This window comes from Penaeus chinensis, chromosome 27 (assembly GCF_019202785.1).
Source record: "Penaeus chinensis breed Huanghai No. 1 chromosome 27, ASM1920278v2, whole genome shotgun sequence".
In the NCBI taxonomy this organism is placed as follows: Eukaryota; Metazoa; Arthropoda; class Malacostraca; order Decapoda; family Penaeidae; genus Penaeus; species Penaeus chinensis.
In genome coordinates, this window is record NC_061845.1 from 4,882,350 (window position 1) to 4,897,468 (window position 15,119).

A 15,119-nucleotide genomic window follows, 5' to 3' on the forward strand; every position below is an offset into this window, starting at 1 on the left:
ACAACAGGTACTTGCCATGAACTAGTGGAAACAAGTGGAGTTCATGGTCGCTGCGGTTCCCGAGATGACAACCCTTATGGGCAGGAAGGCTGGTGGGGACCCAAAGGGGAAGCGCTTAAATCTCCTGAAGAATGCCGACTGAAGGATTATCGGCCAGGGATTACATTCCTGAAGTACCGTCATCCTGTTGATCTGCTCAGACCAGACTTTATGGCCATTTTGAACTCCACATACCAGGAACTGCAAGACACACAAGACTTTTGGGGTGCAAAGGAATTACAGGCTGGCGGGAGCACTTTGGTACAGTTCATTGGTTACATTCATCCTCTGGTGATCCCTGAAGTTAAGGGGAATAAGGATCTCGTGGTGTCCGTTAAAGCTTCACATATGAATGCCTCTCTCTGGTTATCTCATGATGATACTGAAGAGAACTTGGAGTTGGTTGCTACCATAAAAGCAAAGGCAGAAAAGAGAAAAGCTGATAGACCAGGAGGAGTGCCTGTCTTTCCAGTACTGACTCGTGGTTATCGCTATCTAACAAAGCTCCAGATGTATCAGCAGGTGCAGTCATCAGCTCCTCAGAGTGGAGTCATGAGTATAACTTGGAGTGGGCACTCCCCCACTCCTTTGATTTTAACTATTGCTTCCCTTGAGCCATACAAGAAAGGGGGATTATCTTGTAGTGCTCATGATACTTGCATAGCCTGCCTCTCAGATGCTGCTTGTGGGTGGTGCAGTCGGGCATCCTTTTGCATTGCAAGGAATGACTCTCACTTGAAATGTGAAGAATATATTGTTCCCGTTCCATCTCATAACAGCCACTTCCTTACCCTTGTACCTGAGCAGTGTATTACATGTAAGCAACACATTTATTGCGATGACTGTGTAAGATCTAAGCAATGTGAGTGGCTGCCAGACCAGGCTCACTGTGCAAGAAAGGGGCGGTTCCCAGGAGCCATCACTGATGAAGGGAAGTGTCCTGCACCATGTCACAAGAGGAAGACTTGTGCCTCTTGCCTAGGTGATCCAGGGCGGTGTGCATGGTGCCAGGAAACAAAGGTGGGTGTTTTCAAGTTTTCAGTATTGAAGGTTTTGAGTTTAGTTATCCTTTAGAAGAGTAATTTTGAAGCTAAGCATAGTCACTATTTAGAAGGGCAGTTTATGGTGTACTGCTTCAGCTTACAGCAAAAGAGTCTTATTTGATCGCTAGTTATTGAAACTAAAAACATTGAGTAATGTACCTTTTAGGTTTGTAAATTCTGTGCCATTGTCTCTTCCAGGAATGTTTTCTCTTCTCTGTCTATACCTCTGTATACCAGTATGGGTCATGTCGTGTCTGGCTGGATGAAGATCATACTAATGTAACCTCATCTTTACGCTCTACTGTCTCCAGCCATGCAGATGATACAGAAGCCATTGGCACAACATTGCCATATTTATCAACTAGTACCCCCTTGCAAACCACAACTTTAGGGTATGTAGTGGGTCTGTAGAAGAATGTAATGTTTTTCTTTTTTTTTGTTTTGCTTTACTCTTTCATTGTTTCTTCAGTAAGCCTTTCCTGGCTGTTGTTTTGCATTTTAGTTCATGCATTTGTGGTCTTTCTGATCTGCCATATTTATGATTCCTGGATTTCTCTTTGTTGTGTATAGTCCTGTTTCTTTTTTTTTCTTCTTTTCTTTTTTCTGTACTGTTGTCTATTTTATATAAGCTTTTATTTATCCATACAAGCTGTAACTGAAATTGATGCTGAATATCTGCATTGAACCTACTTCTTATGTCAGTTGGCTGAGCACATTGGGCCATGTCTGGCCATGCTCATGCCCATGTTCATTTTATACATGCCACAGCACAAATGAATATTCTATCTTGAACAGTCAGCTAGACCCTATACCATGGCACATCAGAGGTTTTACAGTTTCTATTTTGTGTCACCTCTAAGCCACTTTGTAGGCTCAGGGTGTATGTAGTATGCAGTCAGTCAGGCACTGGTTTGACCATCTACCTTGCACCTAGTGCTGGTCTAGAAGGTAGTGCAGGTTCAGGGAGAGTAAAGCTTATTTTCTTATCCCCATTTTATATGCATGCTGGCTTTGTTTTTTGTTTTTATGTAGAGATTTTGTGTTTGCCCATAAATTTTACCAAGGTTTGAAAAATTAACTAGTTGGAATATAAGGAAGATGTTATATCTTGCTGTGTGAAATTATTAATTTTTATTTCTAGCATTTTCTACATTTGCTGTCATGGTCTAGGTTGTTGATGTAGACTTTATTACTAGACTGGGCTATTTCATGAACATAAACCATGTCAGACAAGAAGCTTTACAGAGACCTAGTAGTAAAATGTTGAATACAAATGATTCAGAGGTTGAAAAGGAAGGTAATGAAACAGTGATAGAAACAATGAAGGCAATAAAGAGCTTTGGAATTACGTATCATTATTTGAATAATCTCAAGTTCTTAGATAAGACAGGATGATATGTTAGGAAGTAAAAAGGATACCAGACTAATGTAAATGCAATACCAGTAGCAGAGTATAGTACATCCAACAACACCTGAATAAATGCACAGACACCTCAGATGGCAACATATGTGTGCTTCAGCCAAATTCATAGAGTGAGGAAAATATTTTTGCCCCACTTTTAATTTTTCCTTTGAGTGGCATCTGGTGTGTGGCTAGGCAAGGTGGGTGGGTCTGTTGGCAGTGAGCTAGTGAAATCAGACACTATTGTCTTCAGCCAGTCAGTACCCTAACCTAAGCACATGTTGCCATCTAAGGTGTCCTTGCATTCAATCACATACATATGGATGTACTATAGTTTAGCAACTATACAAGCTTTGCAGGAGCTATTGTGCATTCAGTAGAATAATAAAGGAGATTGTTGCATTGCATGATTTACTTACAAACTCATGCACACTCACACTCACTTACATACTCACTCACTCACTCACATTTAGTCACTCACACTTACTCACATTCAGTCACGCACACTTACTCACATTCAGTCACTCACATTCAGTCACTCACACTCACTCACATTCACTCAGTCACTCACACTCACTCAGTCACTCACACTCACTCAGTCACTCACACTCACTCAGTCACTCACACTCACTCAGTCACTCACACTCATTCAGTCACTCACACTCACTCAGTCACTCACACTCACTCAGTCACTCACACTCACTCAGTCACTCACACTCACTCAGTCACTCACACTCACTCAGTCACTCACACTCACTCAGTCACTCACACTCACTCAGTCACTCACACTCACTCACACTCACTCAGTCACTCACACTCACTCTCACTCACTCACTCACTCACTCACACTCACACTCACACTCACACTCACACACACACTCACACTCACACACACACACACACACACACACACACACACACACACACACACACACACACACACACACACACACACACACACAAAAACACAAACACACACACACACACACACACACACAAACACACACACACACACACAAACACACACACACACACACAAACACACACACACACACACAAACACACACACACACACACACACACACACACACACACACACACACACACACACACACACACACACACACACACACACACACACACAGACACACACACACACACACACACACACACACACACACACACACAGACACACACACACACAGACACACACACACACAGACACACACACACACAGACACACACAGACACTCACACACAGACACACACACACACACACACACACACACACACACACACACACACACACACACACACACACACACACACACACACACACACACACACACACACACAGAGCTTTTAATTTGTCGGTATATTAATACCGCCGGGAAAAATGCTGTGCTCATTTTTTATATTTTTTGTGAAAAGTCTCTACACACAGATGGCTCTGCCTTACCTGATTTCACCTCTCCTTGAATTGTCAGGAAAATTTATTTTTTACTAGTACTATGAATATTGATGGTGTTAGTTTTATAACACCATCATTGATGCTTTAGTACAAGTGTAGCCATCTATGTGTTAAAACAATGAAACAAGTAAATTCACAGTGGGTATGGCATGGACATACGTGACATGCCCATTGTGCATGGGTTAAGAAGAAATCCTCTTTTTAGGATGACAATTGATTCATCCGAATGCCACATATGTGAGAGCTTGCAAGGGTGCGATGCCTGCTTAGAGTCCCTTGGCTGCGGTTGGTGCTACAATGTGTTTAATCCCACCATTGGGATTTGCACAGCAGGGGACTTCTCCAAGCCAAATAGAGGTACTTATTTATTCTTTCTCTTTCAAATATTTTTTTTTTTTTTTAGAATATTTGTAGGCTACCTGTCCAGCCTCTCACTTATTCAATCTCTCCCATTCTCTCACTCAATCTGTCATTCCCATTCACTCACTCACTTTCCTGTGTGTGTGTGTGTGTTTTGTGTGTGTGTGTGTGTGTGTGTGTGTGTGTGTGTGTGTGTGTGTGTGTGTGTGTGTGTGTGTGTGTGTGTGTGTGTGTGTGTGTGTGTGTCTCCTTGTGTTGAATTATTCAGAATTTATGATATTATGTAGATTAATTATTACAGTTAGCAAAATTTGATTTCTCTGTACTTTAGAAAAGGATGTGTAATTTATAGGCATGTAAGAATATAAATGCAATGTATTGATTGAGTATAATAACTTTAAACCATAATTCTAATCTTGATATATGGACAGAAGCTTTGACCTTATGATATATTCATTGTTTTATTGCACCATCCTCACAGAGAACTGCAACATCCTTGTTGAGCCTTACCTCCAGGCAGCACAGGAAAATTCTTCCATTGTAGTTGATGTCCAGTCTTCTGCTAGCAACTGGTCCTTTGCCTCATGCCCCGACATAGATGAATGCAAACTCAACCTCCACAATTGTCACACAAATGCCACGTGTACAAATACCCACCCGGGATACAACTGTACTTGTAATAGGGGATTCCGTGGGAATGGGCGGGATAAGTGTGAGAGGTCGTAAGTATATATATGGATTTTTAAGTAAAGAAGTACTGTCTGTAGAAATGTATAAAAAGATAGATATAAATATGGATAGATAGATAGATTTTTATACATGTATATATATTTATATTTATTATTATATTCATACACAAGTGAATTTATATTACTCTAATTTTGTGTCTTTCTTCCATTCTTTATATTTCTTTTTGTAAGAAGACCCCTGAAAGCAGTTTCTTTGTTTCAGATGCTTTGAAACCTGTGTCCATGGTTATTGCTCTGGACCCCCAAACTATGAGTGCATCTGTCACCTAGGATGGACGGGGCCAGACTGTGCCACAAACTGTGGATGCAATAATCATTCCACATGCAGTAGTGGGGTGGGAGTTTGTGACCAGTGCCAGGACTGGACAAGTGGAGAGTTTTGCCATGTGTGCCAGTAAGGAAATAAGTTCTCAAAAGTCATAAATTTCAGTTGTAAGACATTTACCTCTTTCATTCATAAGTTGTAGAAGACATCTTGAATGTCTGAAAGTGCTAAAGTTAAAATTAAATATCTTGTTTTTTCTTATTGTCATGCAGACACATACAAACAAACACACACAGCAAGACACACACAGAAAGACAAACACATGAAAGACATTCATAGAAATAGACACATGCAGAAAGACGCAAGTGCAGAAAGACACGCACAGAAAGACACGCGCAGAAAGACACGCGCAGAAAGAGAGAGACACACACACACACATACACACACACACACACACACACACACACACACACACACACACACACACACACACTCACTCACTCACTCACTCACTCACTCACTCACTCACTCACTCACTCACTCACTCACTCACTCACTCACTCACTCACTCTCTCTCTCTCTCTCTCTCTCTCTCTCTCTCTCTCTCTCTCTCTCTCTCTCACATTCACTTGCACATTCACTTATGAACACATGGAGACAGACACTAGTATATGTATTCATATTTATCATTACAATTTAACAGACCTGGGAGTTTTGGCAATGCAACCACCATTGGATGTCACAAGTGTAACTGTAACGACCATTTTGATGAATCTCGAGGGCGTTGCAACCAGACAACCGGGCAGTGTTACTGTATTGACAACACCCACGGCCACAACTGCCAGAAATGTCAGCCAGGTATGTATACATTTCCAGCTCAGAAGTCTCTCTCTCAACTATATTTTCTTTCTTAGGTATATTTTAGGTTCTTTCCTTCGTGTTTAATATGATGATGCACAGTATGTATTCTGTGTGTGTTCTTTTTCACCGTCTTGTGCCTTTCTCAGTTTTTGTATTTCTCTTTCTTGTGTATGTGAATTTACATATATATTTTTTCATTCCTTTTGTACTCTGCTTTCATTTTTGTATTTGATACTGTAAATTACAGACAATAGAAGGTAGAAAAAGATAAAACAACAGCAATATCTTCCCTTTGACCTTACAGGTTTTTTCGGTGATCCACGAAATGGGGGAAAATGCTATCATGAGTGCAATGCAAGAAATATCCTCTATAATGCAGAGAGAGGAAATTTAGGGGCACAGACTACTGGCATAGATGTTGGAGCAACTTGCATGTGGATAATAACTCCCTATGACTCTTTGGAACCTCTAACATCAATTGTCCCTGGGTAAGTGTGCCCTCTCCCTTCTCCCTTTCTTGGGTGAGCCTGTATGCTTGTTATTGACAATTTATTAGAGCTGATTGCAATGCTTTTATGAAAGTAACCTTACCTACTTCTGTCTCAAATTTTCAGGAAATATGTTATCCAGATAACCATCAAGGAAATCAACATTCACTGTCGCAAAGGGATGCTTTACATCTATGATGGCCTCCCAGATTTTGTGTCACAGCACTCACGCTGGGACCGCCAGAATCACATTGTGGGAGCATTTTGTGCCAAAGAGGCCTCATACCCTGTCACTGTCCAGGCCACCTCAGGCTTCATGACTGTTTTCTATGAAAAGAGTGATCCTGAACAAGGCTTCAATGCGAGTTATGAGGTCCTACAGTGTGTCAGCAACATTGGTAAAAATCGTGTGTGCATCAATAACAAGCCTGTGTGTAAGGATCGGTGGTCAGGAGTGCATTGTGATGTGCCTATATGTCCCAGCAAGTGCTCTGAGGATGAAGGAAAAGGAACCTGTGACCCAGTGTACGGGCGTTGTAAGTGTGCGGAGGAGTTTATAGGAGAGGACTGTAGCATTGTCCGTCGGAATCATCAGGTGAGGGTTTTGTTTTTATATATATATATATATATATATATATATATATTTAGATAGATAGATAAATTGATATATGGATGTATAGATAGACATATATAAAAAGGTGTCCACAAATATATGGCTCTTTTACTGCTGCTTACACTTCTACTTATATTTGCAAACTTAATGTGAAAGAGGAGTTCTATGCCAAACTCACATCTACTACGTATATTTGCAAACTTAATGTGAAAGATTGCATTGTCCTGGGAGACTTTAGTGTTGGCTACAAGATGTCTGTTAGTTTTTTTGGCTCAAGAGCTGATTACGGCAGTGAGAATAGCCTCCCTCTCAAGGACTTTGCTATCAGAAAGTTTGAGGATTTCTGATTCCTTGTATCACACCAAACCAAACCACACCGCACACTACACACTACACTTCAACCTACCCCATATCACACTACATTATACCACACCTCACACTCCATTCTACACACACCACACTACATACACAACACACACCACACCACACCACATACAGCGCACACACCACACCACACCACATACAGCGCACACACACACACACACACACACACACACACACACACACACACACACACACACACACACACACACACACACACACACACACACACACACACACACACACACACACACAAACACTAATACTAATACAAATACAAATACAAATACAAATACAAATACAAATACAAATACAAATACAAATACAAATACAAATACTAATACTAATACTAATACTAATACTAATACTAATACTAATACTAATACAAATACAAATACAAATACAAATACAAATACAAATACAAATACAAATACAAATACAAATACAAATACTAATACTAATACTAATACTAATACTAATACTAATACTAATACTAATACTAATACTAATACTAATACTAATACTAATACTAATACTAATACTAATACTAATACTAATACTAATACTAATACTAATACTAATACAAATACTAATACTAATACTAATACTAATACAAATACACCACATAGACTACATATATGAACATGCATTACACAGCGACATAAAATAAAGGAAGAAAAAAATTGACATCATGACTATTTTCTATACTTTTCTTCCCAGGTTGTGGTCACAGAACTCTTCGTCCCAGAGAACGTTGCACCATCACATTCCCATCTGACAAAAGTGCTGCCGCGTATGGGTCATTCCATGGTTGTGGATCACCATTACTCCCTCTGGATATTTGCAGGTTACTCATTATCTCGTGGACCGCTGAATGACATCCAGCAGTTTGATACCCTGAACAAAACCTGGGTGCAGGTGACTGTAAACGTGCAGGAAGGACAGCCTCCACCAAGCCGTTATTTCCATGCTGCTGCTTATGTGGTGACCCAGCGGGAAATGTATGTATATGGTGGATTGAATGAGTCTGAGTTCTTGGATGACTTCTGGAGGTTTAACATCGTAACTGAGAGCTGGAAGAAACTACACACCCATCCAAAGTTGCCAGCCTTAGCAGGACACACACTGACCTATCACAGTGATGCTGAATCTCAGTCATTGGTTTTGATTGGAGGTGCCTCCTCAGTTTTTGGGTTCTTGGATGAGGTATGGGAGTATGACTTGCGAAATGAGGAGTGGAAGATGGTTGAAACTAGGGGTGCCAAGCCATTTGGCTTGTATGGCCATAGCACTGTGTACCATGAGAGCACCAAGACATTTTATGTACATGGGGGACAGTCATTCAAAGTAGATGTAGTTGACCACTCCTCTGACTTATATGCACTTGACTACAACCGCAAGAAATGGTCAGTTCTCCCAACAGATCATAAGATAAATCACAATCCAGCTTCACGTCCAGCTCCAAGAACATTCCATTCAGCTGTCACCACAGAAGACTACATGGTCATCATTGGGGGTCTTATTACTGATCCTTTGGATTCAAACCAAGGACTGATGGTTTATTCATATAAATGCAATATGTGGATTCCTCTCAACAATAGATTTAATACATTGGTTGGACATGAAATCATACCTCACATAGGAAATAGTGCTGCAATACATGGTTCTAGTATATATGTTTTTGGTGGCTACTATGGAACTCCTCAGGGCTCAGTTATTGAGATTGTAATTCCACCAGACCTCTGCACACTGAATACCAATGAGACCCAGTGCCGTGACAGGATTGGTTGTGCCAACTGTGTTGTGTATGAGAGCACACGAACAAATACTTCATACTGCTATTCGAATACCAAGGAAGAGCCGGACACTTGTCAGAGTCCTCGTGGTGGAAAAAGCAGTGTAGTAGGTGTACGATGTGACAAGCAGCTCCTTGAAGATCATGACTGCTACCAACACACATCTTGCACAGAATGCTTGGCAGAGTGGCCAGCCCATCCAAACTCAGAGCAACGTTGCCAATGGTGCTTTAACTGTTCCAAAGGGAAATGTATACCCCGTGATAATGATTGCTCAAAGGAAAATCTTTGTGATCAACAGTCTAGAGATGATCCAGGACATGGAATGTTTATCACTGATTCAGATGAGTGCTATAAGAATGCGTGTGTTACCACAGATTGTGACAAGTGCCAAAACCTGCGAAGTGAGTGTATATGGACAAGACAGGTAATGCAGACCTCCGAACTTGGTTATCAACTCCATGTTATGCCAATATATAACTGGAATTGTGTTAAAGAAACAATCAAGAGGCACATGTCTTATCCATTAGAATCAGCACCACCTCGTCAATGTCCTCTTCGATGCCATGGACAGAGGACTTGCAGTAACTGCCTCAATGCCAAAGGTGCTGAAGGAGGGTGGCAGGAATGTCATTGGTCTCCTTCTCTTCAACAATGTTTCTCCCCAAGCTATGTTGCACTGAGGTGTGTTGGTGGTGCATGTGGTGTCATCCTCACTGGGGGAGCAGAACAGTGTCCACAGCCATGCGAAGAATTTACTCAGTGTGCACATTGTCTTGCTAATCCACATTGTGGCTGGTGTGCACAAGATACACCAATGGGAGGTTCAGGAATTTGTACCGAGGGCCTGTTGGAAGGACCTTATAATGGCACATGTGAGGATCACATTGCTATACTTGCCCAAACCAACACCTCTGTGACAACCCTCCATCGTCTTCGCCACAACACCAGACGATTATCAGACTCTGACAGAGGGTTAATATCAGCAGTGTCTTGGCATTACGATGACTGTCCTCCAGAAGATGAATGCAGGAATGGACATCATACATGCGATAGGAAGAGTCAACTGTGTACTGATCGCCTTGAAGGTTATGAGTGTATCTGTGCTCCAGGCTATAACATGACAAAAGATGGAAACTGCAGTCCTGTATGTTCCCAGGGATGTGTATCTGGAACTTGCATTGAACCAAACAATTGCTCGTGCCATTTTGGTTTTGTTGGTGCAAACTGCTCTATAAAATGTCATTGCAATGGTCACTCAGACTGTGCAGGAACTGATCAGTTAGACAAATGTTTAAAGTGTCATAATAACACAATGGGTGCCCAGTGTGACAAGTGTAAACCATTTTTTGTAGGAGATCCAAGCAATGGAGGTAGTTGTGTCAGCTGCTATAACTACTGTAATACTCACACTAATAGTTGTATTTCTCGTGATCTTCTCTTCAAGGCGAACATATCTGTTTTGGAACCTCCACCTGATATTTTCATGGTCTTAAATGTAACAGAAGGAGCCAGAACGGAGGCAGTGTGTTTGAACTGTAAGGGCAATACCACCGGGTCAAAATGTGAAGGGTGTCTCTCTGGGTATTTTAGGGGGAAACAAGATTTAAGTAGCTCATGCAGGCCTTGTCAGTGTAATGGTCATGGCACGAAGTGTGACCAAGTATGGGGAAACAAGTGTAATTGTGGGAACAATACAGATACACAGTGCAGCTCCAAAACTAGAGGAGGAAATGCAGATAAAGATGAGGAGAAATCTTGCTGGCAACAGCAGTGTTCCAAGTGTAAAGAGACTTACCTAGGGAACCCTAGCAATGGTCACCAGTGTTTTATGCAAATGAGTGTTGAGAAGGAATACTGCCTGGACCCATATGTACAGAATGAATGTAGGAATGAACCGAGTTCATTGAGTCAAGGCCAGACTGTTTTCTTTGCGGTTCAACCCAAGTTTATGAATGTGGATATCAGACTGATCATTGATGTGACCAAAGGGGGTGCTGATGTGTATTTCAGTTCAAGAGATGACACCTTTGTTGTTACAGTTAACCAGACGACAGGGAAGCATCAAGTGGATATTGACAGCAACTACCCAATTGCAGAGGAAGAAGCACCTGTCATGTACACTGCACCTTTGAAGCGCAACTACATTGGCACTGGCTTTGATTTCTTTGAATTAGGTGGAATTTCACTGAATCCTAAGAAGGAAATGGTTGTGAATAAGACTCAGCGAACCATCACAGAGTACCATCTCCTGGAGAAGACTGCAGAAGGGCTCAAGACATTTGCAACTGTCTCAAGATCTAGTGATATTTTGATAGTAAGAAATGTCAGCAATAGACTAGTCATAACTCTTCCACAGCTCCAGCATGATTTGAGGTCAGCAAAATTCTATGTTATTGTGTATGGGATTGGAAATGAGAATGAGGTTGACACTTATGGATCAATTTTCTTTAGACAGGATCAGCCACGGATTGACTTGTTTGTATTCTTCTCTGTATTTTTCTCTTGCTTCTTCCTCTTTCTTGCTGTCTGTGTTGTTGTATGGAAGATCAAGCAGGGAGTAGATTTACGAAGAGCAAGAAGACGTCATGTGGTGGAAATGCTGCACATGGCCAAGCGACCATTTGCTGCCACTACTCTAGTCCTGCATGCTGATGATGAGTTCCACCAGGATGTGCCTGACATTGCGCCAGACCCTACACCTTGGTCACCAGGCCGAAGGAAGCGAGCTGCCAAGAAGGAACGCTATGGAGATGGCTTTGATGTGGGGCCTCTCGCAGTGGAGCCAACTGATGATGGTGTGGCGGCAGTGCTGACAGTGATGGTGCAGTTGCCTGGCGGAGGGATCGGGAGTGCAACAGGGAACGAGGATGGGCCAACACATCGTTTGGCGCTGGGCTCATCTCTCTGCCTGATGGCACGCATCTATCCACCTGCTTCTAGGCCGTTTCACCTCAGACGCAGGACATCACACATGGCAGCTTGAACCATCGAGAGTTTAGTCATTCCTAATTCTTTGCCAGAACTATCAGTTACATAATGTTTAAGCTTTAACCAGTGATAAAGAAATTTATCTTGTGCTGTGTTTTCAGTACTGTAATAACACAAAAAAGGTATATGATAGGTAGCTAGTTTACTTTCTTTTTCTCTTTTTTTTTATAGAACAGTCTTTTTGAAGCATATTTTTGTTTCTCCAGTTAGGACATGCTCATAAATGCATATCACAAAAAAAGAAAAAGGTGTAAGCTGTGAAAAGATACGGATCAAGTACATAATTGGATTTTATATATTAAGGAAAGCATGTATTCTAAATATTGACAATTGAACTGATGCAATCCATTACTGAGAGGTATGAATAATTTCATAGTGGATTGAGATTGTTGTAATTTGCTGTGATATTATTGTCTAATCTCATACATTTAGTATTAAGATAAAGAAAAGTAGATAAGATACATGATACTCTTTATCATTCTCAAAAAATTATGTTGACTCAAATGGTAATCTCATGGATAGGCTTGGTGTCTATTATAGATGATAAGTGCACTTTAAAAATGAAAACAGTTATGACAAATTGCACTCATGAAATAATACTTAAGCTGAAATTTATGCCTGTGGGTTGGCTGTCAAGGTTTATTTATGAACTTGGCACATTATCACATTATTAGGAAGTTGATTTTGTAGACTTTGGCTTATTTGTTATATTCATTATATTAATCACTTAATTAATCAGGTCACATTTTCACCAGTTGCTCAGCTATATTTTGAATTTTATTTTGCAGAATCAGAAAACACTATAGAAAATTTTTATATTACAAGAAAATAGTCTTCATAATTTGTTTGCTCTATGTATTGTTGTGTTCTGTAGTAGCAGATGTGTGTTGTAGTTCCAAGGCTCAATTAAAAAGGCTTAGCATACTACAATTAATTTCATTGGGGTGGGAGAAATGTTGAATGCTTTCTCATGTTCTTTTTGAAACGAATGCTCTTTTTCTTGGGGGGAAAACAAAAACAAAATGCTTGCCAATATAGTGTTGATTAAAAAAAACAGTGGGAGTGCTTGCTTTGGAAAAAAGGGGTAAATTCTGTGAACACTACTGACAACTAAAATTCCATGCATTCAACCCTCCTTTTGGATGTTAGCACAGGTACGGTAATGATGATGGGTAGTTTACTTACTTTTGTGGTGCTGTAATGATTGATGAAAAAAGGTGTAAGTACATTATTAGTTTCTTAAGTAAAAAAAAAAGCAATGGTAATGCAAAGTAAAACAATTGAATCTCAGTATATTGCCCTCCAGTCATGCAGGATATTTGTATTACACTGTAATTTTATGTCAACAATTTGTATTCTTATTGTAAATGAATTCAGGAGAAAGAACAAAACATGGAGAATCCTGTGTTTGAAGATTGTAAAGGGTAAACTAGGAAGTTTTGATAAATAAATTTCAGAATACCAAATGTGTCAGTAATAATGATGAATGAAGCAATACTCCGACACTCAACTATTACCTGGTATTTCTACTTAACAGTTAATAAGTAAGGTCCTACTGCTGCAGCAGTGATGTAATTTTATATTGTGTGCCATTTACAAGTAGAATTTTGCTGTACATAGCTGTATTCCTCCCTTTGCAAAGTGTATTACAGACTTAAAGATAGCAGATGAAGAAAAATATATATACAGTATATATAGATATAAAGGGTAGTGTATTACAATTTGATTTACAAATATTTAGGAGATTGCTAGCATAAGGAAAACTTAGCAAATTCTAAGACAAATCAGTTGCTCTGTATTTAATACTTACTGTTGCTCCCATCCTGATATATGTTTAGTCTAATGCCATTCATTTTAGAAATGTACCTTTAAGGTAGTTGTTATTGCATTACCGCAATTTCACTACTATGTCACAATCACGTTAGTTCATTTATTACGCTTGAATGTATAAAACTATCATACATCCCTTCATCTCTACTCACTCAACTCTTTAGCCTAGTCTCTCTCTCCATCATCTTTTCTTTCTCTTTCTCTTTCTCCTCTTCTCTTCTCCCTCTTTTTCTCTCACCCTGTATCTTTCTCACCCCCCCTCCCTCTCTCTCTCTCTCTCTCTCTCTCTCTCTCTCTCTCTCTCTCTCTCTCTCTCTCTCTCTCTCTCTCTCTCTCTCTCTCTCTCTCTCTCTCTCTCTCTCTCTCTCTCTCTCTCTCTCTCTCTCTCTCTCTCTCTCTCTCTCTCTCTCTCTCTCTCTCTCTCTCTCTCTCTCTCTCTCTCTCTCTCCCTCTCTCCCTCTCTCCCTCTCTCCCTCTCTCCCTCTCTCCCTCTCTCCCTCTCTCCCTCTCTCCCTCCCTCACTCCCTCACTCACTCCCTCCCTTACTCCCTCCCTCACTCCCTCCCTCACTCCCTCCCTCACTCCCTCCCTCACTCCCTCCCTCACTCCCTCCCTCACTCCCTCCCTCCCTCACTCCCTCCCTCACTCCCTCCCTCACTCCCTCCCTCTCCCTCTCCCTCTCTCTCTCCCTCTCCAATTCTTTCCCCCCTCTCTATTCCTCTTTTCTTTTCCCTCCCCTCCCCATCCCTCCCTCTCTTCCTCTTCCTTCATCTATCTTTCTCTCCACCTCCCTTTCTCTCCACCTCCCTCTATTCATCCATCCATCCATC

General features: G+C 40.9%; 1 protein-coding gene across 1 annotated transcript in view; it reads left to right on the plus strand.

Annotated features, from left to right (window-relative positions):
• The window catches only part of LOC125039414 (multiple epidermal growth factor-like domains protein 8), a 27,213-nt gene extending 12,642 nt beyond the window's left edge, over window positions 1-14,571 (plus strand). The window contains exons 9-17 of the mRNA XM_047633306.1: window positions 1-1,059; window positions 1,281-1,474; window positions 4,161-4,312; window positions 4,797-5,037; window positions 5,267-5,458; window positions 6,033-6,187; window positions 6,495-6,678; window positions 6,805-7,273; window positions 8,393-14,571. The exon at window positions 1-1,059 is cut by the window's left edge and continues 195 nt beyond it. Of these exons, the coding sequence (XP_047489262.1) occupies window positions 1-1,059; window positions 1,281-1,474; window positions 4,161-4,312; window positions 4,797-5,037; window positions 5,267-5,458; window positions 6,033-6,187; window positions 6,495-6,678; window positions 6,805-7,273; window positions 8,393-12,454 (6,708 nt within the window). The 3' untranslated portion in view covers window positions 12,455-14,571. The remainder of the gene's footprint in view (window positions 1,060-1,280; window positions 1,475-4,160; window positions 4,313-4,796; window positions 5,038-5,266; window positions 5,459-6,032; window positions 6,188-6,494; window positions 6,679-6,804; window positions 7,274-8,392) is intronic.
• The last annotated feature ends 548 nt before the right edge of the window (window positions 14,572-15,119 follow it).